At 43.5% G+C, this 26,024-nt stretch overlaps 1 protein-coding gene across 4 annotated transcripts in view; it reads left to right on the top strand.

Annotated features, from left to right (window-relative positions):
* DROSHA (drosha ribonuclease III) overlaps positions 1–26,024 on the top strand; it is a 608,989-nt gene that overhangs the window by 285,237 nt on the left and 297,728 nt on the right. For all 4 annotated transcript variants that reach the window (XM_069218569.1, XM_069218578.1, XM_069218550.1 and 1 more), the window contains exon 12: positions 22,168–22,242. In XM_069218569.1, coding sequence (XP_069074670.1) covers positions 22,168–22,242 — 75 coding nt within the window. The remainder of the gene's footprint in view (positions 1–22,167; positions 22,243–26,024) is intronic.

Here is a 26,024-nt window from a genome sequence, read left to right as displayed (position 1 = left end):
AAATGTGGCAAAGTTAGCTTTCAGATATTGCTGTTGAATTTGTTAATGGTGTGAAATAATCACTGCACGGGCATGGGAATTACTGGCAAATTTATCTTTGTCTTGCAAATGAATTGTATTCTTAAAGATTAATTTACTAGTTTTTAAAACACTGTTACAGTAGCTGGTGATTTCCAAAATTTGTTAAGTTTCAATGTGTCCAAAGCTGTGCACAGTAAGGATTGTCATTAATCACTCAGAATTACAGCTCTGATTTGGTTACTTGATGTGTTTTGAATCCTCGCACAGTTTCTTGCAGATGTTGGCAAATACCTCCTGTTTAGTTGTTGTTTTACAAGACCAAACTCTAAACGAATGTGTGTTTGTGATTTTTTTTTTAAGCATAGATGTATGTATAAATATGCATGTATAAATATTCTTGTAGCTTATTTAGCATCTTAGCATCTCTCCCCCACAGAAGTTAGTATCCATAGTTGAGCGTGGGTACAAGTTAACTTTTTATAACTTTAAGGAGGGGTGCCAATAATGGATTTGTTTTGCAGAGATCAAAACACAGTTGTCAAGGATTGTGCCTTTGGTCTTAAAACTGGAGGTCATCTTTGAAATTCTCTATGTTAGTAAGACACTCCAAGATAGGTGTACGCAGTGGTAACTGCAATTTTCTTATCGAAATATCACCTGCCACCTCTTTTGAAATTGGTGCCAAAAGACAACCTGTTTGTCTTTTTGATGTTAATTCCATTCCGTTTGTTTTGGTATAGGTTGCAAAAGGAGTCATTAATCTCTGTAGGCCAATAAGAGTTTTGCTCAATAAAAAATATCATCCGCGTATTGTGGACTTGAAATCAGCTGGAAATCTAGTCAAGGGAGGGTGGGAATTTCTGGGTTAAGTGCATTATTTAAATCAGCTGTATATAAATTAAAGAGCAGGGGGATGCAAAATACATCCTTGCTTTAACCTTTTTAAAAAAAAAAAATATTCTCCTTCATGTTCCTTTTCCCTCTCCCAACTTTATGCTTACCAAGGTGTTTGAGTACAGGAATTCATTTGCACGTAGAACCTTTGGTGAAATACCCCACTTCTTCAGTTTTGACCATAGGGCTTACCTTGATGCCTTGTTGGTGGGTTTTAGTTCCTCAAAAGCGAAGAGTGGTGTTTATGACTTTGACTCCTATCAATTAAAATTGGCAAGATTAGGAGGTTAGTAGTGATAGTTCAACTTTTCTGGAGCAAGCACATTTCATTTGCTGAAACCTTTCCTGATTTTTTTTCTGGCCATGTTTCCAGGTATTGAGGGAGTAGAATTGCAGAAAACCTTGCTTCTATGTCCATAAGGGCAATCAGCCTATACTTTGCAGGGTCCACGAGGGAGGTATTTCGATTCATGGTAGGCACTGGCTATACCAGGGAGTAAACATTTGTTTCTCCTGTGGGCAAATTTCCCTGGGCATTTTAAAGGCCTAAGTCTGTCTGGTAGTTTAAGTCAAAATTCTATTTTTTGTCAAGTCTCAGTGCAGAACACAGTGAGCCTGTTGTGATCCTTATTGATTTCATAGTGCCAGACCAAACACAAACTGCAGTTACAAACCCTCCTGAGTCCACAGATAAATAATTAAAATGGTTCTACTTGCAAATCCTGGGGCAGTTGACTGCAAAGTGAACTTGCCAGTTACATGTACTATAAAAGATGGAAGGTCTGCATTGGCCCACAGTGTCACATTTGTCCCTCCTATATATCTTTAGCACCTTAATCAAATGTAACTGCACTGTTCAGTATACTTGACTGGTGGTCTAATACCACTGGTGACAAGTGGCTTCACAACCTGCAGGGTCTAAATGTATACAGGAATGGAACGCTACCTCACAAATACTTATAGTAGGGTTGATTTCATCCTTCTTGATCTCTCTTTGTAAAGAATAATTTTTGCTACGGAGTGATAGACTTCATATTTTTAGGACTGGCTTTGTAATCCTGCCAGACTGATGAGCAACAGAGTACTTATCTGTGATCTATGCATGATGTCTTATCGCAAACCTTAATGCACAGACAAAGCTGTCAACGTTTACAATTTTATACACAGGTGGTACTCCTAGTGATGTTTAAGTAACCACCTGCTCTTATTTAGCAGCATCCAATTCTAATTAAATTCTTGACTAAAAGCATTATGCGCACCTAGCCTTCACATAAGGCTAATGAAAGCTGGCTGTTTCTTCATTAACAGCGGACAATAAGGTGGAATGTATGTGTCATTTGAAGTTAGATTTATCTGCTGTTAGGACTTGATAACAAGATGAAGGTCAAATAATGAACATCTTGGTGTTAGTGACTGGGTAGCTATGGATAGGTCTCAATTTCTATTGAAATGTGCTTTTTGATTTGCTGATAACATTGGTGCAAAACCGTTTAATCAAATAAGTCAAGGGATTACTTTTTTGCATGTTATGTTTCATGGAGGTCTGTTGTGAAGGAGGGGATTAAAAGCTGTTTCATATTTAGAGCATATTCCATTTTAACTCTCATAAGAAGCAAACGTTACCCATTGTATTATCAAACCATCTGTACTGAAGTAAACCAAACATAGCATGCATCTAGAACTTCACTCCGAAATTCTCTGCCATTCAATGGTGTATATCTTTTCAGTGGTTGTAGTAACTTCGAATGGTTAAAATTAGTGCTGGCTATACCATTATTTTGTAGATTCAGATCCTCAAGTCCTCCAGGAAAATAAATACTTCTTAGTGGAAGATGGCACATTTCTCCTGTTCGTCCATTTGGGATTTTAGAGTTAGCGTATGTTTTTTTTTCTTTGCAAATCCTGAAACAAAACTTAAAATATCATACATGCCAACATATCTAATTTAGCAGGAGAATTCAGTTTTTTATGCCACAATTGGCTTTGATAGATTTCTACCTCCTGAAATTACCCCCTTTCGATACATTGGAGAAAATGAATTCCCTTGATTTAGGTTGGAAAAACCTCTCTCCTTTCCATTTCCTAATGTTAGCATGTATAAACTATCTTAAAATATAACTATGCAGGACTATTAAGTGTGAGCACTGTGGACAGCAGGTGTCTCAAGGTATGGCCAGAGGCCAGGCTGTGTGTCCGCAACCCAGTGTATGTAGCCAAAGGCTGTGCACAGCTGGGTGGTGGCATTGGGACAGTTGAACAACTTGATTTCAGGTGTGGCCCTGGTCCCAGAGCCCTGTACATACATGAAGTCAATGTGCTTCTGCTTCAGTGACAGAGACAGAGGATGTCAAAGAACATGGCCGCAGATCAGTACCCTCAGTACAGAGTGCGATTTGTTCTGCTGTATGAATACAAAACAGAAAATGGCTTAGGTGTGCAGTAGGTTAGGCTTTCAGTCTGCAGCCATCCCTTGCTTTTCATTAACAAAGTCTGTTTGATGACAGGTTGGCTGCACAGGGGTTTGTGAGGAGGGCCTGGTTAGGTGATCAAACCATGTTCTGTCTCTACCATGCAACCATAATTTGAACCCCAAATACAATGCTCCTAATCCACAAAATTGATACCAGTAAAATAAACTGGGCTTAACAACACATCATTATTAACCCCTTCGCTGCCAGGCCTTTTCCCCCTCCGGTGCCAGGCCTTTTTTTGGCTATTTGGGGAAGTTTGCGCTTAGACACTCATAACTTTTTGTCCACATAAGCTACCCACGCCAAATTTGCTTCCTTTTTTCCAACATCCTAGGGATTCTAGAGGTACCTAGAGTTTGTGGGTTCCCCTGAAGGAGACCTAGAAATTAGCCAAAATACAGCGAAAGTGACAGAAATGGGTGTGAAACCAATGCTGGATCCCGGAAAGCTAAATATTTCTGAAAAGTAGACAACATTCTGAGTTCAGCAAGTGGCCATTTGTGTAGATCCTACAAGGTTTTCCTACAGAAAAAAACAGCTGAAATAAAACAAAATATTGAAATTGAGCTGAAAAAAACAGCCATTTTTCTCCACGTTTTACTCTGTAACCTTTTCCTGCGATGTCAGATTTTTGAAAACAATATACTGTTACATCTGCTAGACTCTTCTGGTTGCAGAGATATATTGGGCTTGTAGGTTCATCAAGAACCCTCGGTACCCAGAACCAGTAAATGAGCTGCACCTTGCAATGGGTTTTCATTGTCTACCGGGTATACAGCAATTTATTTGGTGAAATATAAAGACTGAAAAATAGGTATCATGGAAACCCTTGTATTTCCAAAATGGGCACAAGATAAGGTGTTGAGAAGCAGTGGTTATTTGCATATTTCTGAATTCCGGGGTCCCCATACTAGCATGTGAATTATAGGGCATTTCTCAAATAGACGTCTTTTTTACACACTGCCTTGCATTTAGAAAGGAAAACATGTAGAGAAAGACAAGGGGCAATAACACTTGTTCTGCTATTCTGTGTTTCCCCTAAGCCTCACGATAAAAATGGTACCTCACTTGTGTGAGTCGGCCTAATGCCCGCGACACGAAACGCAACATGGACACATCACATTTTTATATTGAAATCTGACCTGTTTTTTGCAAAGTGCCTACCTGTGGATTTTGGCCTCTAGGTGCCGGCTGAGCTAGGGAAACCTACCAAACCTGTGCATTTTTTAAAACTAGATACCTAGGGGAATCCAAGATGGGGTGACTTGTGGGGCTCACACTAGGTTCTATTACCCAAAATCCTTTGCAAACCTCACAAATTGGCAAAAAAAAAAAACTCCTTTTCCTCCTACTTTGGTGACAGAAAGTTCTGAAACATGAGGAGCCACAAATTTCCTTCCACCCAGCGTTCCCCAATAAAAAGGTAGCTCACTTGTGTGGGTAGGCCTAGTGCCCGCAAAAGGAAATGCCCCAACACACTACTTAGACACATCAAAAATATCAAATGCAAAACGACCTGTTTTTGCGGAGGGGCGCCTGCGTTTTTGGTCCTGGGCACAGCAGCCATATAGGGAAACCTACCAAACCCAAACATTTCTGAAAACTAGACAACTGAGGGAGTCCATGGAGGTGTGACTTGCGTGGCCCCCCAGTATTTTCCTACCTAGAATCCTCAGCAAACCTCAAATTTAGCTAAAAAAAAATCAAATTTTCCCCATATTTCTTTGTGAGATCACTGCACCGGGACAAATTTCCTACCACCCAACGATCCCCTCCTTCTCCCGATAAAAATGATACCTCACTTGTATAGGTGTGGCAAGAGCCAAAAACATGTTGAAATTGTGGAGGAACCAAAGTGGGTCCAAAAGGGCAGTTTAAAAAAAACAAAAACATTTTTAGGCTGTCAAGTGGGGCAGAATTCTTATTAGTATAGATGCAACATTGCAGGGTGGTAGAAATTTTGTGGATTCCTGCAGATTCCGGAATGTTCCATCACAAAAATGTGGAGAAAATGTATGATTTCCAGTAAAGTTGGAGGTTTGCAGGGCATTGTGGGTAAGAAAATGATGCGGGGTGCATGTGAATCACACAACCCTGGACTCACCCAGATGTTTAGTTTTCAGATGTGTCTAGGTCTTGTGGATTTTTCCACATGGCAGTGTCCCAAAGTCCAAAACGTGGAGCCCTCACCATTCCAAGTGTGACAATTTTGAGAGTTAGACAGGCCCTCATGGCCCAAATGTGAAACCAAAACCTAAAACAATCAAATGTCCTCTTGCTTGCCGTGGGATAAGTTGTTTTAGCGTGCGGGGGAGAGCTGAAAGACTGTTAACACCTTCACTTTTGTTTTTACTCCATGGCTTCTAGTAGGCTTTCTGCCCACCCGGGGTGTGAATTGGGGGTAATTACTCCATCTGCCCACCGGTGGGCAGAACTGTGGCTCCGTTTACCTGAGGTTTTAAAAAAAAATATTCCCTGGTCTCTGGTGGGTTTCTGCCCCCTTGGGGCCAGATGGGCCTTCCAAAAATAGGGCGCTCTGCTCCCAAGGAGGCAGATATAGCCAACAGTAATGTGCCTCCATTCGGAGGGACCCTTGCCCAAGGGGTCGCTCCCCTTGCGTAAAATTGACGCCATAAAATAATCTTTGGTGTCTAGTGGTTTCTGCCCCCCTTGGGGGCAGATTGGCCTAATAAAAATAGGCCGATGTGCCCCCAAGTGGTGCAGAAATGGCCTAAAAAGATTTTTCCCCCCAGGGGAGCGACCCTTTACTAAGGGTCGCTCCACTTGCATGACATTGACGCCATAAAATAAAAATCCCTGTTGTCTAGTGGTTTCTGCCCCCCTTGGGGGCAGATTGGCCTAATAAAAATAGGCCGCACTGCCCCAAGGGAGCAACTCTTTGCTAAGGGGTCGCTCCCCATGTCTAAAAAAATAATAATAATTAAATGATCCCTGGTGCCTAGAGGTTTCTGCCCCCCAATCCCCCCCCCCCCCCTACGGGGGGGCAGATCGGCCTAATTACAATAGGGGTCGCCCCCCTTATAAAGATAAGCAAAAATAAATAAATCCCTGGAGTCTAATGGTTTCTGCTAGGCCTTTCCTCTCCTTTCATGCCTCTCTCACCCCCTCCACGTGCTCGGAGGAGAAATGCTTTTGCAATTCTCCTCCAACCGCGGGGTAGGCCTCTAATGACGTCAGACGCCACAGTGGGGACTGGGGGGGCGGGGTGGAAGGGGAACCGATTCCCCTTCCATCCCTGACCAGGGGAGGGGGTGCTTGGCCATTGGGAGGGCCCATAGCAGGACAAACTGGTCTCGTCCTTGGGACCGGGCAACCATGGCTGAGGGCGAGACCAGCTCGTCCTGAGCACCCAGGGGTTAACCACTGTGGACCTTTCCCTCTAAATTGCAAAGCCTTTTTTGGGGGGCAGGCCTTGCTTATGCCTGCAGATTTCTTTCCCACAAAAATATCCTTGCTGAATTTGCTTAGTTTTTTCTTGCATACCGTAGATTTTAAAGGTACCCTGGATTCAGTGGATAACCCTAAGAATTGGGATTATTAATTGGGGTGAGAGACTAACCATCGTAAGGAATAATCCCAACTGTTGTCAGGGCGACCCCTTAAAGTCATTTAATTATTCTGAGCTCAACCCTGCGGTAGCTGTGGCACAGAGCAGACAGGCTTAACAACTTAGGGCAATGTGTAAAGTCTTTATGCAGTACCAAAACAGTAATTAGGATGATGCAAAACAATGAAAATCCCAAATCAATTTAGAAACACTTAGTAAAATTTACTAATCAGAATGACACCAAAATGATAAAATTTCAATGAGGGCAAACATGCAACTGGGAAGTTGCTGAAAAAGGCCTATTGTAGCTTGCTTTACCCCTGTAGCTTCAATAGGTCAGCCTTATGACCTTTGGAGTCCACTTCCTTGTCCTGGGTGCACAAGAGACCAGGTCTTGTGCTCCAGGGCTCCTATGTCACAGACTGCAGGTTCAGTCCTTTGCGTATCTTCCTCAGGTCCAGGAAAGGAGTGTTATGAAGTGGGTGCCTAGAGGTGCCACAGTTATGCCTGGCATGAACTAGTGGGTGAAAATGACTCATGGACACGCCCAAATGAATGAGATAAAAGTTCCTAGGGCCAGCCCTTCCCACTTTGGACATTTTTAAGATGACAAACATCTTCAGGCACACTAAACTTGTACGTTGGGGGTATATGTTGGAAGTGTACTGTAAAAATCCTAATGTCTTCTTTAGCCACACTAAACTTGGTCTCTTAAGGTTGGGAGTGTGTGGGGAGTGTACTGTGGTATTCCTAAGACCCTCCTAAATCTAACACTAAAGTCCACTTTGGGGCAGTCACTGTAGTCCTGTAGGAAGTTGGCTCTGTATGCACTATTTCAAAGTAAGGAATAGTATGCACAGAGTCCAAGGGTTCCCCTTAGAGGTAAGATAGTGTCAAAAAGAGATAATACTAATGCTCTATTTTGTGGTAGTGTGGTCGAGCAGTATGCTTATCAAAGGAGTAGTGTTAAGCATTTGTTGTACATACACACAGGCAATAAATGAGGAACACACACTCAGAGACAATTCCAGGCCAATAGGTTTTTGTATAGAAAAATATCTTTTCTTAGTTTATTTTAAGAACCACAGGTTCAAATTCTACATGTAATACTTTGCATGAAAGGTATTGCAGGTAAGTACTTTAGGAACTTTGAATAATCACAATAATCACAATAGCATATATACTTTTCAAATAAAACACAGTGCAATTTTCACAGTTCCTAAAGGAGGTAAGTTATTGTTAGTTCTTGCAGGTAAGGAAACCACCTACGGGGTTCAAATTGGGGTCCAAGGTAGCCCACCGTTGGGGGTTCAGAGCAACCCCAAAGTTACCACACCAGCAGCTCAGGGCCGGTCAGGTGCAGAGTTCAAAGTGGTGCCCAAAACGCATAGGCTTAAATGGAGAAGGGGGTGCCCCGGTTCCAGTCTGCCAGTAGGTAAGTACCCGCGTCTTCGGAGGGCAGACCAGGGGAGTTTTGTAGGGCACCGGGGGGGACACGAGTCCACACAAAAAGTACACCCTCAGCAGTGCGGACGGCCGGGTGCAGTGTGCAAACAAGCGTCGGGTTTGTAATAGGAATCAATGGGAGACCAAGGGGTCTCTTCAGCGATGCAGGCAAGGGGGGGGGGCTCCTGGGGGTAGCCACCACCTGGGCAAGGGAGAGGGCCTCCTGGGGGTCACTCCTGCACTGGAGTTCCGATCCTTCAGGTCCTGGGGGCTGCGGGTGCAGGGTCTTTTCCAGGCGTCGGGATCTGAGAGTCAGGCAGTCGCGGTCAGGGGGAGCCTCGGGATTCCCTCTGCAGGCGTCGCTGTGGCGGCTCAGGGGGGGCAACTTTGGTTACTCACAGTCTCGGAGTCGCCGGGGAGTCCTCCCTGTAGCGTTGTTTCTCCACCAGTCGAGTCGGGGTCGCCGGGTGCAGAGTTGCAAGTCTCACGCTTCTGGCGGGAGATGCTGTTGTCTTTAAATTGCTGCTTTGGAAACAAAGTTGCAGTCTTGGGTGAACAGGGCCGCTGTTCTCGGGAGTTTCTTGGTCCTTTTAGAGCAGGGCAGTCCTCTGAGGATTCAGAGGTCGCTGGTCCTGGGGAAAGCGTCGCTGGAGCAGTTTTCTTCCGAAGGGGGGAGACAGGCCGGTAGGGCTCGGGCCAAAGCAGTTGGTGTCTCCGTCTTCTCTGCAGGGTTTTTCAGCTCAGCAGTCCTCTTCTTCTTAGGTTGCAGGAATCTAATTTCCTAGGTTCAGGGGAGCCCCTAAATACAGAATTTAGGGGTGTGTTTAGGTCAGGGAGGGCAGTAGCCAATGGCTACTAGTCCTGAGGGTGGCTACACCCTCTTTGTGCCTCCTCCCAAGGGTAGGAGTTCACATTCCTATCCCTATTGGGGGGATCCTCCATCTGCAAGATGGAGGATTCCTGAAAGTCAGAGTCACTTCAGCTCAGGTTGCCTTAGGGGCTGTCCTGACTGGTCAGTGACTCCTCCTTGTTTTTCTCATTATCTCCTCCGGCCTTGCCGCCAAAAGTGGGGCCGTGGCCGGAGGGGGCGGGCAACTCCACTAGCTGGAATGCCCTGTGGCGCTGGAACAAAGGGGGTGAGCCTTTGAGGCTCACCGCCAGGTGTTACAGCTCCTGCAAGGGGGAGGTGATAGCATCTCCACCCAGTGCAGGCTTTGTTACTAGCCACAGAGTGACAAAGGCACTCTCCCCATGTGGCCAGCAACATGTCTCGAGTGTGGCAGGCTGCTAAAACCAGTCAGCCTACACAGGTAGTTGGTTAAGGTGCCCTCTGGGGTGTATTTGACAATAAAATGTACACTGGCATCAGTGTGCATTTATTGTGCTGAGAAGTTTGATACCAAACTTCCCAGTTTTCAGTGTAGCCATTATGGTGCTGTGGAGTTCGTGTTTGACAGACTCCCAGACCATATACTCTTATGGCTACCCTGCACGTACAATGTCTAAGGTTTGGCTTAGACACTGTAGGGGCACAGTGCTCATGCACTGGTGCCCTCACCTATGGTATAGTGCACACTGCCTTAGGGCTGTAAGGCCTGCTAGAGGGGTGACTTATCTATACTGCATAGGCAGTGTGAGGTTGGCATGGCACCCTGAGGGGAGTGCCATGTCGACTTACTCGTTTTGTCCTCACCAGCACACACAAGCTGGCAAGCAGTGTGTCTGTGCTGAGTGAGGGGTCCCCAGGGTGGCATAAGATATGCTGCAGCCCTTAGAGACCTTCCCTGGCATCAGGGCCCTTGGTACCAGGGGTACCAGTTACAAGGGACTTATCTGGATGCCAGGGTGTGCCAATTGTGAAAACAAAAGTACAGGTTAGGGAAAGAACACTGGTGCTGGGGCCTGGTTAGCAGGCCTCAGCACACTTTCAATTCAAAATATAGCATCAGCAAAGGCAAAAAGTCAGGGGGTAACCATGCCAAGGAGGCATTTCCTTACAAGTCCCAATAAACTAAGCGACAGAAGTCTACAGGGAGTGCAGAATTATTAGGCAAGTTGTATTTTTGAGGATTAATTTTATTATTGAACAACAACCATGTTCTCAATGAACCCAAAAAACTCATTAATATCAAAGCTGAATATTTTTGGAAGTAGTTTTTAGTTTGTTTTTAGTTTTAGCTATGTTAGGGGGATATCTGTGTGTGCAGGTGACTATCACTGTGCATAATTATTAGGCAACTTAACAAAAAAAAATATATACCCATTTCAATTATTTATTATTACCAGTGAAACCAATATAACATCTCAACATTCACAAATATACATTTCTGACATTCAAAAACAAAACAAAAACAAATCAGTGACCAATATAGCCACCTTTCTTTGCAAGGACACTCAAAAGCCTGCCATCCATGGATTCTGTCAGTGTTTTGATCTGTTCACCATCAACATTGCGTGCAGCAGCAACCACAGCCTCCCAGACACTGTTCAGAGAGGTGTACTGTTTTCCCTCCTTGTAAATCTCACATTTGATGATGGACCACAGGTTCTCAATGGGGTTCAGATCAGGTGAACAAGGAGGCCATGTCATTAGATTTCCTTCTTTTATACCCTTTCTTGCCAGCCACGCTGTGGAGTACTTGGACGCGTGTGATGGAGCATTGTCCTGCATGAAAATCATGTTTTTCTTGAAGGATGCAGACTTCTTCCTGTACCACTGCTTGAAGAAGGTGTCTTCCAGGAACTGGCAGTAGGACTGGGAGTTGAGCTTGACTTCACCTCCACCTTGCTGGCGTCTGAGTCGGACTGGAGCTCTCTGCCCTTTACCAATCCAGCCACGGGCCCATCCATCTGGCCCATCAAGACTCACTCTCATTTCATCAGTCCATAAAACCTTAGAAAAATCAGTCTTGAGATATTTCTTGGCCCAGTCTTGACGTTTCAGCTTGTGTGTCTTGTTCAGTGGTGGTCGTCTTTCAGCCTTTCTTACCTTGGCCATGTCTCTGAGTATTGCACACCTTGTGCTTTTGGGCACTCCAGTGATGTTGCAGCTCTGAAATATGGCCAAACTGGTGGCAAGTGGCATCGTGGCAGCTGCACGCTTGACTTTTCTCAGTTCATGGGCAGTTATTTTGCGCCTTGGTTTTTCCACACGCTTCTTGCGACCCTGTTGACTATTTTGAATGAAACGCTTGATTGTTCGATGATCACGCTTCAGAAGCTTTGCAATTTTAAGAGTGCTGCATCCCTCTGCAAGATATCTCACTATTTTTGACTTTTCTGAGCCTGTCAAGTCCTTCTTTTGACCCATTTTGCCAAAGGAAAGGAAGTTGCCTAATAATTATGCACACCTGATATAGGGTGTTGATGTCATTAGACCACACCCCTTCTCATTACAGAGATGCACATCACCTAATATGCTTAATTGGTAGTAGGCTTTCGAGCCTATACAGCTTGGAGTAAGACAACATGCATAAAGAGGATGATGTGGTCAAAATACTCATTTGCCTAATAATTCTGCACTCCCTGTAGTAGAACACAGCATGGCTTTCCCGCATCCAGACAGAGGATAAACAAGAATTGTTTGGCATCCTGTTTCTCTTCCTTTCAAGGGTGCCCCTTATGTTATATGTAAACCGAGCAGACCTTTAATCAGGATTTGACAATATAATGTCAGAAAGAAAGCTCACAGCCCCACCCTGCATATTCTGTCAAGTTCTGAGAAGTGATTGCTGTCTATTCAGAGGTGCCTCTTTTTTTGTTCCTGGGAAATACTTTGCACTGCTTTCACATATATTCAAATGCTAATGACTGACCAATAGAAGTGGCAGGACAAATGCAAATTTAGCCTTCAGATACTCAGGTAGGAAAAAGGTACATTTCTAAAAGTTACTTTTTCTTAATATTTATTAAAAATAGTTGCTGAATTAATTTTTTAGCTAGTCCCATTCCTAAAATAGTATTTTGGGTATTCAGAAAACTAGACAACCGAGAGCATCCATGGTGGTGGAGCTTATGGGATCCCAGCACATTGTTGCATCCAGAATGCACGGCAAACATCAAACTTTAGCCAAAATAAGATTTTCCACACATTTCTGTGAAGAAACGTTTTGGGATCAGTGGAATTCAACATTACTCCTACCACCAAGCTGTTACACACTTCTATTGATAAACACAGTACCCCACATTTATGGGTGGACCTATCTAACAGACAGCAACCGGTCAAAACCTAGACCATGTGAAGTCTGTGTAGTGTCAGTGTGGTCGTCGAATGGCTTCATTTTGATTCCATTCATATCATGTGCATTTGTCCCCCCCTCCACCTCCTCCGCCAATAGAAAAACAACTGGCTGGAGACCTGTGGGATTAAAGCATTGCAATTCTTTTTCGCAAGATGTCTGTCACATAAATGTTGGGCAGATTGCATTTTATAACTGTACTTTGACATTTGCAGGGTATTCAGGAAAAGAAAGCTTGCTGGGATCCATGCAGGGTACACCACCTTGTGTAGTTCCCTGGGTCTTTAGTTTGCAGAAATTGCTATGATTGGTAAGGTTCCCTTGGTGTCAGATGACTCCAGGATTTGAACATTGGGCCCACCCACTTCCTCCTCCCCACCCCCCATGGAAATAGGTAATTGTTTTTTTTTAGGCATAGTTTGACATTTGCACATCTTTCTGGTTAAAAGAACATGCTGGATGAATGCAAGCCACACCATCCTGGATCTTCGCAAGTAACTAGATTTCACAAATATTGAGGTTTGGTAGGCTTCCCTTTGTTCCGGCCAAGAGGGTGAGGTGAGAGGTGGTAGGTGGGATAGGGAAGACATATGAGATGCCATGCCTTGTTTTGATCCTGGTATTCTGATGTGCTTTCTGCCTGCCTTCCTGACAATGGCAGAAATAATGTTAGGGTCCTGGGGAATTGCGGGGATGCCCAATGCCACAAGGAGACAGTTTCCTTTTCATACATTTACTTAATACCTTTCCTGGCTTGTCTAGGGGCTTTCTGTCCCCATTTTCCCCCAAGTGGGCGGATTGTGGAGTTAACTCCCTGTATGTCTATCCTTTTTGCGAAGGGAGGATGCCTGAGAGATCACCGGGGGGGGGGGGGGGGAGTGGGAAACCGAATGGAGTGGGGGACTTGCTCATTCTGCTGCCCCTGACACCAGGCAGTCTTTCGGCCCCTTTAGGGGGCACATTAGAGGATTGTCCTCCAATCTTCATGCCCTGAGGGGAAGAGAACCCACTAGGTATTTGTGTCAAAAATGAAATGTTGTATTGTGACAGCTTGGCATCTGTTCCTACTTTTACCACCTGATAGTCTTCCTGCCACCAAGCTCAGGCAGAATAGAGAGCTTTACCCCTGTTTTTTGGCACATATGTCAAAACTACACCCAAAGGGTTGAAATGTCCTCTCACTTCCATAAAGAAGGATGCATTATTCAGGTGCTAGGCACAGGAAAGTTGGGAGGAGGGCTATTTGGGCTCCAGGGATGGGGGTTTTGGCTTATTCCAAGACAGGCCAACTCCCACCTCATTCAGACAAAATAAAAAATGAAAAAAAAAATCCTTGGCCCAAATTGCACATTTTGCACATGTTTACACCTCAGCATACCCTTAATTAGATACGCAAGACCCAGACCAGGAGCACAGTATGCATTTGGCAGACCAGAAGAATTTGCCTGATCACCTCAAAAAAAATGCTGCTCTTCCTTACAGACATGAAGTCTGACAGTTCACGCCTGAGTGAGAAGAGTACATTAGCATAAGACAGGAGTGTAAGATTAAACATCTGCTCTTTTATTTTTCTTCCTTGAGGCAGACTAGCCTCTATCAGATGGGTGGGAAAAAAATCCCTGTGAAGGTGAGTGCAGTGTGTTTCTGCACCCATCTGAGGAGGAACATCTGAGGTATCAGGGACCCTGTTCTTATTATCAAGATGCACGCTCGAGCGGCACACTGACCGTGTGCCACTTCTATTTGGCACATATATCAGTCAGTGCTTGTCCTGACAAGTTTTTGTCTCCATAATGTGTCGTGGGTGCAGAGTTTCCCCTCATTTTTATGGGACCAAGGAGCCATGTAAATGAGTGCCAGCATTTTGTGATTGCACACAAAATGCTGGGTTCATGTTAAAGAAGTGATCACACAAGCATCTGCCGCCCTTTTATAATAACTGTCCGAGGGCCATATGTAAATGCCCGTTCCACCTCAGAGGCAGGACAGGCAGGCCCCTATCCATACTTAGGTTGAGCATGCAAGCGCTTTGACCTGTTGTAAGAATTGTGGGCTTTTAACCACACCCACCTCACGCCCATCACTTTCATTCGTTTGTAGGCTTGCCTTTCACAAATCACTTGATGACACTGGTAAATGCTTTATGCTTGTCCCGCCTTGGGGCGGTTTGGTTATTGCCTTGGACACCAACCCGGTTACAGGAATAACTGCACAATTGCTGATATACTTCAGCGTGGGTGAACTACTTTTTTCTTTTGTCTGCACTTAGTGGCGCTCAGAGCGCGAACTTGATCTGTGGTATCGTTTTTACATTATATGCACTCTGATCTGCTTAGTACACATTCTTTGCAGCAGGCATATTAACTCTGTGTGCTACCTTATGATGACTCCAAGCTTCCACTAGACAAAAGTATGTTCTTTCTTCCGAAAGAACATAAATCTCCAGACTTATTTCGACATTTTTACATTACATGCACTTTGTGATTTGCCTAGAATACGTTCTTTGTAGCAGGCACATTAACCCTCTGCGCTACCTTATACGGAGTCTAAGCTTTTACTAGACAAAAGTGTGTGCTCTCTCCAGACAGAACCTTAATTGCCAGAGTTATTTTGACATTTTTACATTATATGCACACTGATGACTTCTTTAGCGCTCACATATTAATTCTAGGACTTGTAGTTTTATTTTTTGTAACGTGATACAAGCTGGAAACCAGCCTTTGTACTAGTATTCTTAGAATTATGCAGCTTTCCCAGTTTGATACACAGTGTGCTCATTTAGTTTAGGTTTCAGCTTTTCATTCTGGTACTTGTAGTTTTATTTTTATAACATGATACATGCTGCGAATACAAAGCAGAAACCTGACTAGATGAACTACACGTTTGAGTCTGTGAAACTTGAGCTGTGTGTATGTGTGTGTGTGTATTTTTAAATCTAAAATTGAGGTGTGCTTAGAGTTGATTATGCTGTACAATGGTCAATTTATTATAACTAATATTTCAGTTCAAGACTGGCTGAGGAACATTAATATCATGTGAGGTGGCTCTCCTCAAGCGTGTGAAAAATCATAGGCGTTTTGTTAGACTCCCCAAACTGCAGTAAAGGGACAATGATCCAGTAAGCATGCATTCTTGGAGTACAATTATTTAGTCATTGTCCCGAGGGCAATGTCACCTGTACCAACTGCCAAGTAAATATGTTTTGCACCTGGAAGTAGTTTGTGTTTTAAGGGCCTTGTTTAAAAAAATATGCCAGTAGGTCTGCTACCCCTTTAGTTTTATGCGGGGCCTCTGGAATCATGAGGCAGAAAGGACCAAAATATGTGACAGGGTTGAGTAATTAATGTGGCAAAAAGTCCAGTTATGCATTTACAATGCCAATAGCTCCAACTCAAGTAAATGAGAAACCTATTGCATTGCAAATGCTTGTTCTTCTTAATTTCAATTAAAAAAGCACTCCACTGGGATATTGGTTAGAACGACTGGTGTAGGTTGGAGGAAGCATTGCTTTGTGCTGAGAGCTGATCCCTATTGCTCATAGTGGATGCCTGCTCATGGATCATGCTCCTAGAGAGCGGAGAGTCTTTCCTTTCCAGTAATAGCTCTTCCGTCCCTGCTCCAGAGGCTGAGCTGAACCTGCCAAATGGCTTCTGCAGGTTTGATTTTCAGTTTAACCCCTCGGGTGCCCTGAACGAGCTGTTCTCGCCCTCGGCCACGGTTGCCGTGTGCTGAGGACGAGACCAGCTCGTCCTGCACCCGGCCCACAGGGGGAGCACTAGCACTCCCCCCAGTGTCTTCCACCCCCTCTCCTGGGCAAGGTAGGGATGGAAGGGTAATCGCTTCCCCTTACGCCTGGCCCCTCTCCCCCTAAGTAATGTCTGATGACGTCAGCGCACAATCATGCGTTGACCTCATCAGAGTTCGGAAGAGAAATGTTTGCATTTCTCTTCCGATCGGGGGGGGGGTGGATGTGGTCAGAGAGACATGAAAGGAAACGTTTTTCCTTTCATGTCTTTCTGAGCATTTCTGCAGCCCGATCATAAAAACAGGGAGTTTTTTTTTTTTTTTAAACAATGAAGGGGAACGACCCCTTGGGCAAGGGTCGCTCCCCTGGGGGATAAATGTATTTTAGCCCATTTCAGCCCCCCTTGGGGGGTAGACCGGCCTATTTTTGTTAGGCCAGTGTGCCCTCAGAGGGAGGCAGAAACCAATAGACACCTGGGATTTTTTTAATGACAATTAAACGAAAGGGGAGCATACCCTTAGGCAGATCTACCTATTTTAATTAGACCGATCTTCCCCCACGTGTGGCAGAAACCCCTAGGCAACAGGGATTTTTTAATTTTATTTTTATTTTTTACAGATGGGGAAAACCCCTTAGGAAAGGGTCACTCCACTGCGGAGAAAAATTCTTTTAGGCCATTTCTTCCTCCCTTGGGGGCAAATCAGCCTATTTCTAGTAGGCCGATTGGCTCCCAAGGGGGGGCAGAAACCACTTAGGCACCGGGGATTGGTGTGTGTGTGTGTTTGGTTTGGGGGGAGGGTAGCCCCATGGGCAAGGGTTGCTCCCCATGGGGGCACATTACTGTTGGACATTTCTGCCCCTTTTGGGGGCAGATGGGTCTATTTTTGTTAGGCCTATCTGTCCCCAAGGAGGGTGGGGGGAGGGGGGGGGGGTCAGAAAGCCCTTCACACACCAGGGAAGAATTTTTTTCAAAAAGAGGGTGGGAGTATGGCCATACCCCCACCCCAAATAAATGGGGACAAAGTTGTTCTGCCCACCAGTGGGCAGATGGGGCACTTACCCCCGATCAACTCCCTGGGGGGTGGAAGGGGCAGAAAGCCTACTGGATGCCAAGAAATTAATTAAAAAAAATAGTGGGGTGGTGGCTACCAACCAGTATGGGCATGGATATGCCCCCACCCCAACTGAAGGGAGTAACAGTCTTTCAGCTCTCCCCCGCACACTAAAAGATCTTATCCCAACGGCAAGCAAGAGGACATTTGATTAGTTTGGGTTTTGGTTTTACATTTGGGCCATGAGAGCTTGTCTAACTCTCAAAATCATCCCACTTGGAATAGTGAGGGCTGCACTTTTTTGGACTTTGGGACACTGCCATGTAAAAAAAAGTCTGAGACCTAGACACATCTGAAAACTAAACATCTGGGTGAGTCCATGGTGGTGTGCTTCACACGCACCCACACAATTTTCTTACCCGCAATGCCCTGCAAACCTCCCACTTTGCTGGAAATCACACATTTTTCTCATATTTTTTGTGATGGAACCTTCTGGAATCTGCAGGAATCCACAAAATTTCTACCACCCAGCACTGTTACATCTATACTGATAAAAATTCTGCCCCACTTGTCAGCCTAAATGTTTATTATTTTTGTCTTCAAACTGCCCTTTTGGACCCACTTTGGTTCCCCCCTCAATTTCAACATGTTTTTTGTTCTTCCGTGGCACAGGCTCTTGGTCCACCTGCATAAGTGAGGTATCATTTTTATCGGGACACTGAGGGGAACATTGGGTAGTAGGAAATTTGTGCGGTGATTCCACACAGAAATGTGGGGAAAATGTGATATTTTTTCAAAGCTAAATTTGAGGTTTGCTGAGGATTCTGGGTAAGAAAACACTGGGGGATTCACACAAGTCACCCCTCTCTGGACTCCCTCTGGTGTCTAGTTTTCAGAAAAGTCTGGGTTTGGTAGTGATGTGTCCAATGAATGTTTTGGGGCATTTCCTGTCGTGGGCACTAGGCCTATCCACAAAAATGAGGTACCATTTTTATTGGGAGACTTGGGGGGAATGCTGGGTGGAAGGAAATTTGTGGGTCTTCTCAGATTTCAGAAGTTTCTATCACCGAAATGTGTGGAAAAAGTGTTTTTTTGCCACATTTTGAGGTTTGTAAAGGATTCTGGGTAATAGAACTTGGTGAGAGCCCCACAAGTCACCACATCCTGGATTCTCCTAGGTGTCTATTTTTAAAAAATGCACAAGTTTGGTAGGTTTTCCTGAGTGCCAGCTGAGCTAGAGGCCAAAATCCACAGCGAGGCACTATCCAAAAAACACGTCGGATTTCAATGTGAAAATGTGATGTGTCCATGTTGCATTTCCTGTCATGGGCCTTAGGCCTACCCACACAAGTGAGGTACCATTTTTATTGGGAGACTTGGAGAAATACAGAATAGAAGGACAGGTGTTATCCCCCTTGTCTTTCTCTACATTTTTACACAGGCAATGTGTAAAAAAGATGTCTATTTGAGGAAAGCCCTATAATTCACATGCTTGTATGGGGACCCCAGAATTCAGAGAGGTGCAAATACCCACTGCTTCTCAACAACACCTTATCTTGTGCCCATTTTGGAAATACAAAGGTTTCCTTGATACCTATTTTTCACTTTTTATATTTCACCAAATTAATTGCTATATACATGGTATACAATGAAAACTCATTGCAAGGTGCAGCTCTTTTATTGGCTCTGGGTACCTAGGGTTCTCGATGAACCTACAAGCCCTATATATCCCCGCAACCAGAAGAGTCCAGCAGACGTAACAGTATATTGCTTTCAAAAATCTGCCGTAGCTGGAAATAGTTATAAAAGAAAACGTGGACAGAAATAGCTCTTTCACCTCAGTTTCATTTTTTTTTAAATTTTAGCTGTTACTTTCGGTAGGAAACATTTGAAAGATCTACACAAATGACCCCTTGCTGAGTTCAGAATTTTGTCTACTTTTCAGAAATGTTTAGCTGTCCGGGATCCGGTATTGGTTTCACACCCATTTCTGTCACTAACTGGAAGGAGGCTGAAAGCAAAAAAAATTTAAAAATGGGTTATGTCCCAGTAAAATGCCAAAATTGTGTTGAAAAATTTGTTTTTCTGATTCAAGTCTGCCTGTTCCTGAAAGCTGGGAAAATGGTGATTTTAGCACCGTAAACCCTTTGCTGGTGCCGTTTTCAGGGAAAAAACACAAGCTTTTTCTGCAGCCCTTTTCCCATTTTTTTTAAAGAAAAATACTAAATTTCAGCTGTATTTTGGCTAATTTCTTGGTCTCCTCCAGGGAAACCCACAAACTCCGGGTACCTCTAGAATTCCTAGGATGTTGGGGAAAAAAAGGACGCCAATTTGGCGTGGGTAGCTTATGACTAAGCGCGAACGGCCCCAAATAGCCAAAAACAGCTCGGCACCTGAGGGGAAAAGGTCTGGCAGCAAAGGGGTTAAAGTTGCCCAGGTGTCATACGCTCTAGAAGTCAATTTCAGCAAAAAGCTGTTAAATAACATCCAAAACGATACCGTATTCATGGTGTTGTCATAAATATGGGTTAGGGTGATATGTAATGTCAACTGGATTTGTCATTTGTCACACATCATTGGTGATGTCATAGGCATTCCATTTAGGTTACGAGTTGTGCTTTGCTCGGGTAAGCATTAGTGGAGAGTTTTGGTGAGAATTTTCATTTTGTTTTGGTAATAATACATTTACAAGTGTATTTTATTTTTGTATTACTATATGTGGAACGAGAATATTTTTATTTAGGGTCACAACCCATCAATGGGCCTGATAACACTGATACCACCAGAGTGTCATTCAGAGTTGTAGGCTTTGGGGGTCAGATGCCTCCAAAAGTAAAAAGGAACTTATTACAGTGATCGTTCATCTCCATAGCAACAAATTGGTAGGTTTACCATAGCTTCCGGTTGAACCTCATGTGGAGACTTTAATCCTCATTTTATGCAAGGTTTAATTTAAACAAATTTTTGTTTCTCCATTTTTATGTTGTACTGCAGTTTAACACATATTTAAGCGAGAACCTTATACAATAAACAACCTTGATTATTACTGTGACAGATTAAAAGTTTCGAACTCTTAGTTAAACATTGCCCTAACCTTTGATAGAACCTTGTTTTAGACAGCCATTATGCCAAAAGACCTGAAAGAAGGCCATGGCTCTAACAGCACGGCCACTTAGTTTTAATATCAATAATGAGTGATTCTCATTAACTCTCAGGCTTGGGTCATTTTATGTAAAATGGTCCAGCTTGATGCACGTCATTTAGTTCTGGATTCCTACAGATGCTGATGTATATGTTGCAATGGAGAATAAATGTCTTTAGTCACATATGCTGCTGGAACAGGTACACTCAGGACATAGAACACACTTCTTTGCTGTCGTGTGTGGCTAGAACATTTTGGGGGGATTTTAGGGATTGATTTATTCCTGAGGTTACATTGATTCACAGCAAACTAACTTTGGGTGCTGTGGCAGTAGACCAAGGCGGAGGAAACCAGAATTTTATTGGGCATCACACTGGTCTTTTATCCTTCTTGTTCTTGCAACCCTTTCCACACTCCGAGCTAAAAAAAGAGCTGTAGACTGGTCCTCATAGTACCTTGCCTAAACCTTTTTCTGCACCATTTAATGAGCCTCAATCACTTTCTGCCTTTCAGATGGTTATCCCTTAAGTCTCAGTACTACTCTTTCTTTAAACACCAACTACATAGCATATTATCGTTATTCAACTTTTCCAATCAACAAAATGCTGATGATCCTCGTTTTCTTTTAATTTGTTCGTCAAGACTTCCAGACTCTGCTTTCTGTTTGACTGGCGCTTCAGTCATGCTGAACTCTACCAATACCAATCTGTTTCAGTGCGGCCGAGTCACCGCATACCTTACCCTGATTGGTTAATTGTCCCTTCCATTAGCAGACTCACCAATTCTCCATTTACCGTAAATCTTTGCCTTCACCCAGACTCAAGTATGCAGATAGTATCCATCACATCACTGGGATTTCAAGTCCTGTCTTTCCATATAGCCAAAGCTGTCCTGAATAGTAAAGTAATGAGCAGCTTCAATTGACTACCCTAAAAGTCTTTATTGATGTGCCCCTCTGATGCTTCTTGATGTGGTTATCAACTTTGGTGTGCAAAACCTATTCAACCTTCATGACTTCTTCGAACTCCTAACGGCGCCAAGCTTGTCAGTTCTGTTTCACTTTTCGTCTAAATGCACTAATCAGATACACTCTTATTCCCAGCTTTTCACCTGTTATTTACTCCAAATCACCATGAATATAATGCAGAATATCCACCCTTTCAGTCTGCTTGAAACCCTTTACTAGGATTCTGTGTGTGCCGACCTGCTGGTCATTGCACAGCTCACACAGACCTTTGAAAAACACCAGACAGGTAATGTCTAAGTTCTCAATTACTTCTTCAGATACTTCATTGCTGTTTAACGTATGACCCTACCTCCTTGAAATGCATATTCGTATGTTGGACCTGTTCCTCTCACCAACCATCTGGAAATTAATTGGTATATTTTTCTGCTGAAACTGACAGTTGTTGCTCGAGTCTGTGTGCATTTGTTATAAAGTTTACCCCTTAAAAAATATAAGCTATAAATAAAAATGGAATTGGTCATTTTTTAATGGCTTAACAGGTTGCTTTACATTGAGGATAGCCTGTATGTCAACATTCACACGGCCTGACTTTTTTAACGTATTTCAACAAATGCTTATTTCAGGTCCTGTTTTTGAGAATGGAGATCTCAGTTGCCCACAATTTCATTTTATGCCTCGTTTTGTGAGGTCTCTTCCAGGTAAGCAATTGTATCTGTGGCCTGTCTTGTACATCATTCAAATAGAATCCTTTGGTTAAAATCATAATTTACAATATATGTATAATAATAATTATTCAGTTGCTTGTTAGGCTGATGACCAAAGGTGAGCCTTCTCTCGTTCCATCTGGTGACGCCCATTACGAAATTTTAGTATTTCTCACCTAAGGACCTGACCTGGGAAGCAGTTACCAAAAACGTTTTTCATCAAGTTTGTCAGTGGTTACAATAAATATCTTAATGAAAAGCATATCCTATTCAGTGAGTAACAAATGGCCTAAACGGAAAGGCTGGCCCGTTAGGCAATATAGACTCCTAATCTGGGATAGTTCGCAGGATGCCCCAAATTATATTACAGGAAATGTTTTGTGATAAGTATAATTTTGAAAAATATTTAGGGCTCTGGATATTGGGATAATTCCCCAAACCGCTGTTACAATTGTAATTTTTTGTTTAGTTTTAGCAATGCTCCAGTAGGCTATTTGTTAAGAGGTTGTTTTGAGGAACAACCACTGTCCAGTTACACTGTCTTACCTAGTTAATGATTCTTTTTGCATGAGAAGCAAGCCTAGATGAGTGGGTGCTGGTAGCTTGTAGAGCATGGAAGCTGCCGGTTCGGGCCCTAATTTGATATAATTGAATCATGGCCCTTTGAGACCTTTTTTAAAAAAATAAATAATGAATGATGCTTCTACTGTTTAACTACAATACAAAGTTTGCACAAACTTCTAAACTTGAAATAGGTAGAGGTTAAACCTTTTTCTGGATTCAGACATCTACCCTTTTCTGTCTCTTGAATAAATGTTTTTAATAATTTTCAAAATTGTGTGGTAGCTAATTATAATGCATTCACATAAATTTGCAAATAAGCCTCCATTTGTTGACACTGTACAAATTGCAGTACTGAATGCATGAGTATATTCAGCACTCGAAGGATATCCATCACCTAATAAATAAACATTGTTTGTCGGATTGTCAGCAAAGGTTTTGAGCCCTTGCCTATGGGTAGATAATCATGTTACAGTATCACCACTATCTATGAAAATAATTCCTACATTGCATCAAAAATTATTTTATACATATTCATTATTTGTAACTTTTCTTATCAGCCACATAAATCACATGACTAATGTATTATTTCACTATTACATCAGAGTCAGACTTAATGTGACACATGGCCACAGTTATAGTTACTCAAGTGGGACGGAAGGAATGGACCATCAAATTACCATTTGAAAACCTAGTGATGATCACTTCATACTACTTGGACATTATATCTTGCTTGATTTGTACCTATTAGTGGGAAAGGCAAGTCTCATCCACAGTTTTGGTGGCTGTAATAAACATTTGTGGAAGCTTGTCTTCTGAGGGCAGAGCAAAAAAAAAAAAAGTATATATATGTATGTTCAATGGCATGTGCAGCTGTAGATACACATGCTGTGCATATTGATTCCGACATCTAGTGTTTGGCCCGGAGTGTTGCAAGTTGTTTTTCTTTGAAGAAGTCTTTTCGAGCCACGGGATCGAGTGACTCCTCCTCTTCGGTTCCATTGCACATGGACATCGACTCCATTGTTAGATTGTTTTCTTTCCGCCGTCGGGTTCGGGCGTGTTTCTTTCTCGCCCGATATTTAGATTTGGAATACTTTGCAAAACTTTCATTTAGTCGGTATTGTATCGATTGGGTTAATAATCTTCCATCGACACAGCAGTACTGTCGGGAAACAACTCTGTTCGCCCTTTGGGGTGCGCACGCCCAACTCAGGCCTAGTTGGGCCGACCGCGTGGAGAGCCTCATGGATCGGACTCCATTCCGATTCTGGCCTCAGTGCCACGCGAAGTACCCATACACAGACCAGCATCTGGTTTGCAACCTCTGCCTTTCTCCAGACCATCGGGAGGAAAACTGCGAGGCCTGTCGATCCTTCCAATCGAAAAAGACTCTAAGAGACAGAAGAGCAAGAAGGCTCAAAATGGCGTTGAAGCGTGGAGAACATTTTGACGTAGAAGAAGAAGAACTACTGCAGACAGTGGTCTCAGTCTGAGATTCGGAGTCGGAGCAGGAATCTGAGAAAGACAGACCCGTCACAGCCGGCCAGCATGTGAGTACGTCTGCCCCTGCACCCTCACATAAGAAAAAACAGAAGTCCTTGGGTACGCCACTGCTGGAAGGCCATTGCTCGGCCCGAAAAAAGACTGTAGGTGACCGACCCTCCAGTTCGGCACCGAAAAAGGCCACCCCTCCGAAAACCTCGAAGTTGACAAAAAGCTCAGTTTCAGACTCCAGTAAACACCAATTTTCAGAGTCGAAAATAAGAAAACCTGTTTTGGAGCCGCGACCTTCCTCATCCTTTTCGATCCTAAAAAAACACACTTCAGAGCCCTAAAAAAACGGCATATACAGAGGAACACAGACTTTCTAAAAGACTTAAAGAAAGCCACACAACCCCTGAGGAGGAGTCGGAAGTCGAACCAATAATTCAAATTATGGATGCGAGGCAATCCAGGATCCACATCCATAAAGAAACAATGAGAATTATCACAGCACCTCCTTTAAAAACAAAGAGGAAGCTAGCATTTCAGGAGGAATTGGACACTATGCAGCCCCCAGTTAAAGTGCTAAAACAGAAAGAGAAGACAGCACCTCCTCAGTCTTCTCCTCATTCTCCGCACTTAACTACCTCTCCTCACACCAGCCCTACACCAATGCATTCGCCAACTCATTCATATGACTCACAAAGGACACTGTTGATCCATGGGATCTTTATGACCCTGATCCCATCCCAAGCAATGATCCAGACAGCTACCCCTCTAAACCATCACCACCTGAGGATACTACTGTGTATAACCAGGTCATAGCTAGGGCTGCAGCCTATCATGGAATTACAATGCATACAGAACCACTAGATGAGGATTTTTCATTCAACACAATATCCTCAACTCATTCTAGGTACCAATGCCTCCTGATGCTCCCAGGCATGGTAAAACATGCAGATCAAATTTTTAATGAGCCAGTAAAAGCACACCTTATAACACCTAGAATAGAAAAAAAGTACAAACCTGCACCTTCTGACCCTGATTATATCACCCATCAAGTACCACCTGATTCTACTGTAGTTAGTGCTGCCGGGAAGAGAGCAAATAGTCAGTCCTCAAGAGATGCACCCCCTCCTGATAAAGAAAGCAGGAAATTCGATGCTGCAGGGAAAAGGGTTGGGTCCCCAGCGGCAAACCAGTGGCGAATAGCAAACTCACCAGCACCACTAGCTCATTATGATAGAGCCCATTGGGACGAGATGCAAGATATAATACAACATCTCCCCAAAGAACACCAGAAAACGGCTCAACAGGTAGTGGAAGAAGGGCAAGTTATCACTAATAACCAAATAAGATCTGCCCTAGATGCAGCAGATACCGCTGCAAGGAGTGTCAACACAGCAGTCACTATCCGTAGACCTGCATGGCTCCGATCTTCTGGATTCAAGCCAGAAATACAACAGGCTGTGTTAAACATGCCCTTCAATAAAAAAACATCTTTGTGGGCCAGAGGTAGACACAGCAATAGAAAAGCTATGAAAAGACTCCGACACAGCTAAAGCAATGGGTGCACTGTATTCTACACCATATAGAGGGTCATTTCGTAAACCTCAATTTCGAGGTGGTTTCAGACCACAGCTCTCAGAGGCATCAACCTCCCAAACAAAACCAGCCTACCAAACACAGTACCAACGAGGTGGTTTTAGAGGCACATATAGAGGACAATA

Source organism: Pleurodeles waltl, chromosome 2_1 (assembly GCF_031143425.1).
Source record: "Pleurodeles waltl isolate 20211129_DDA chromosome 2_1, aPleWal1.hap1.20221129, whole genome shotgun sequence".
Lineage (NCBI taxonomy): Eukaryota > Metazoa > Chordata > Amphibia > Caudata > Salamandridae > Pleurodeles > Pleurodeles waltl.
This window is presented reverse-complemented; position numbering and strand designations above follow the sequence as displayed.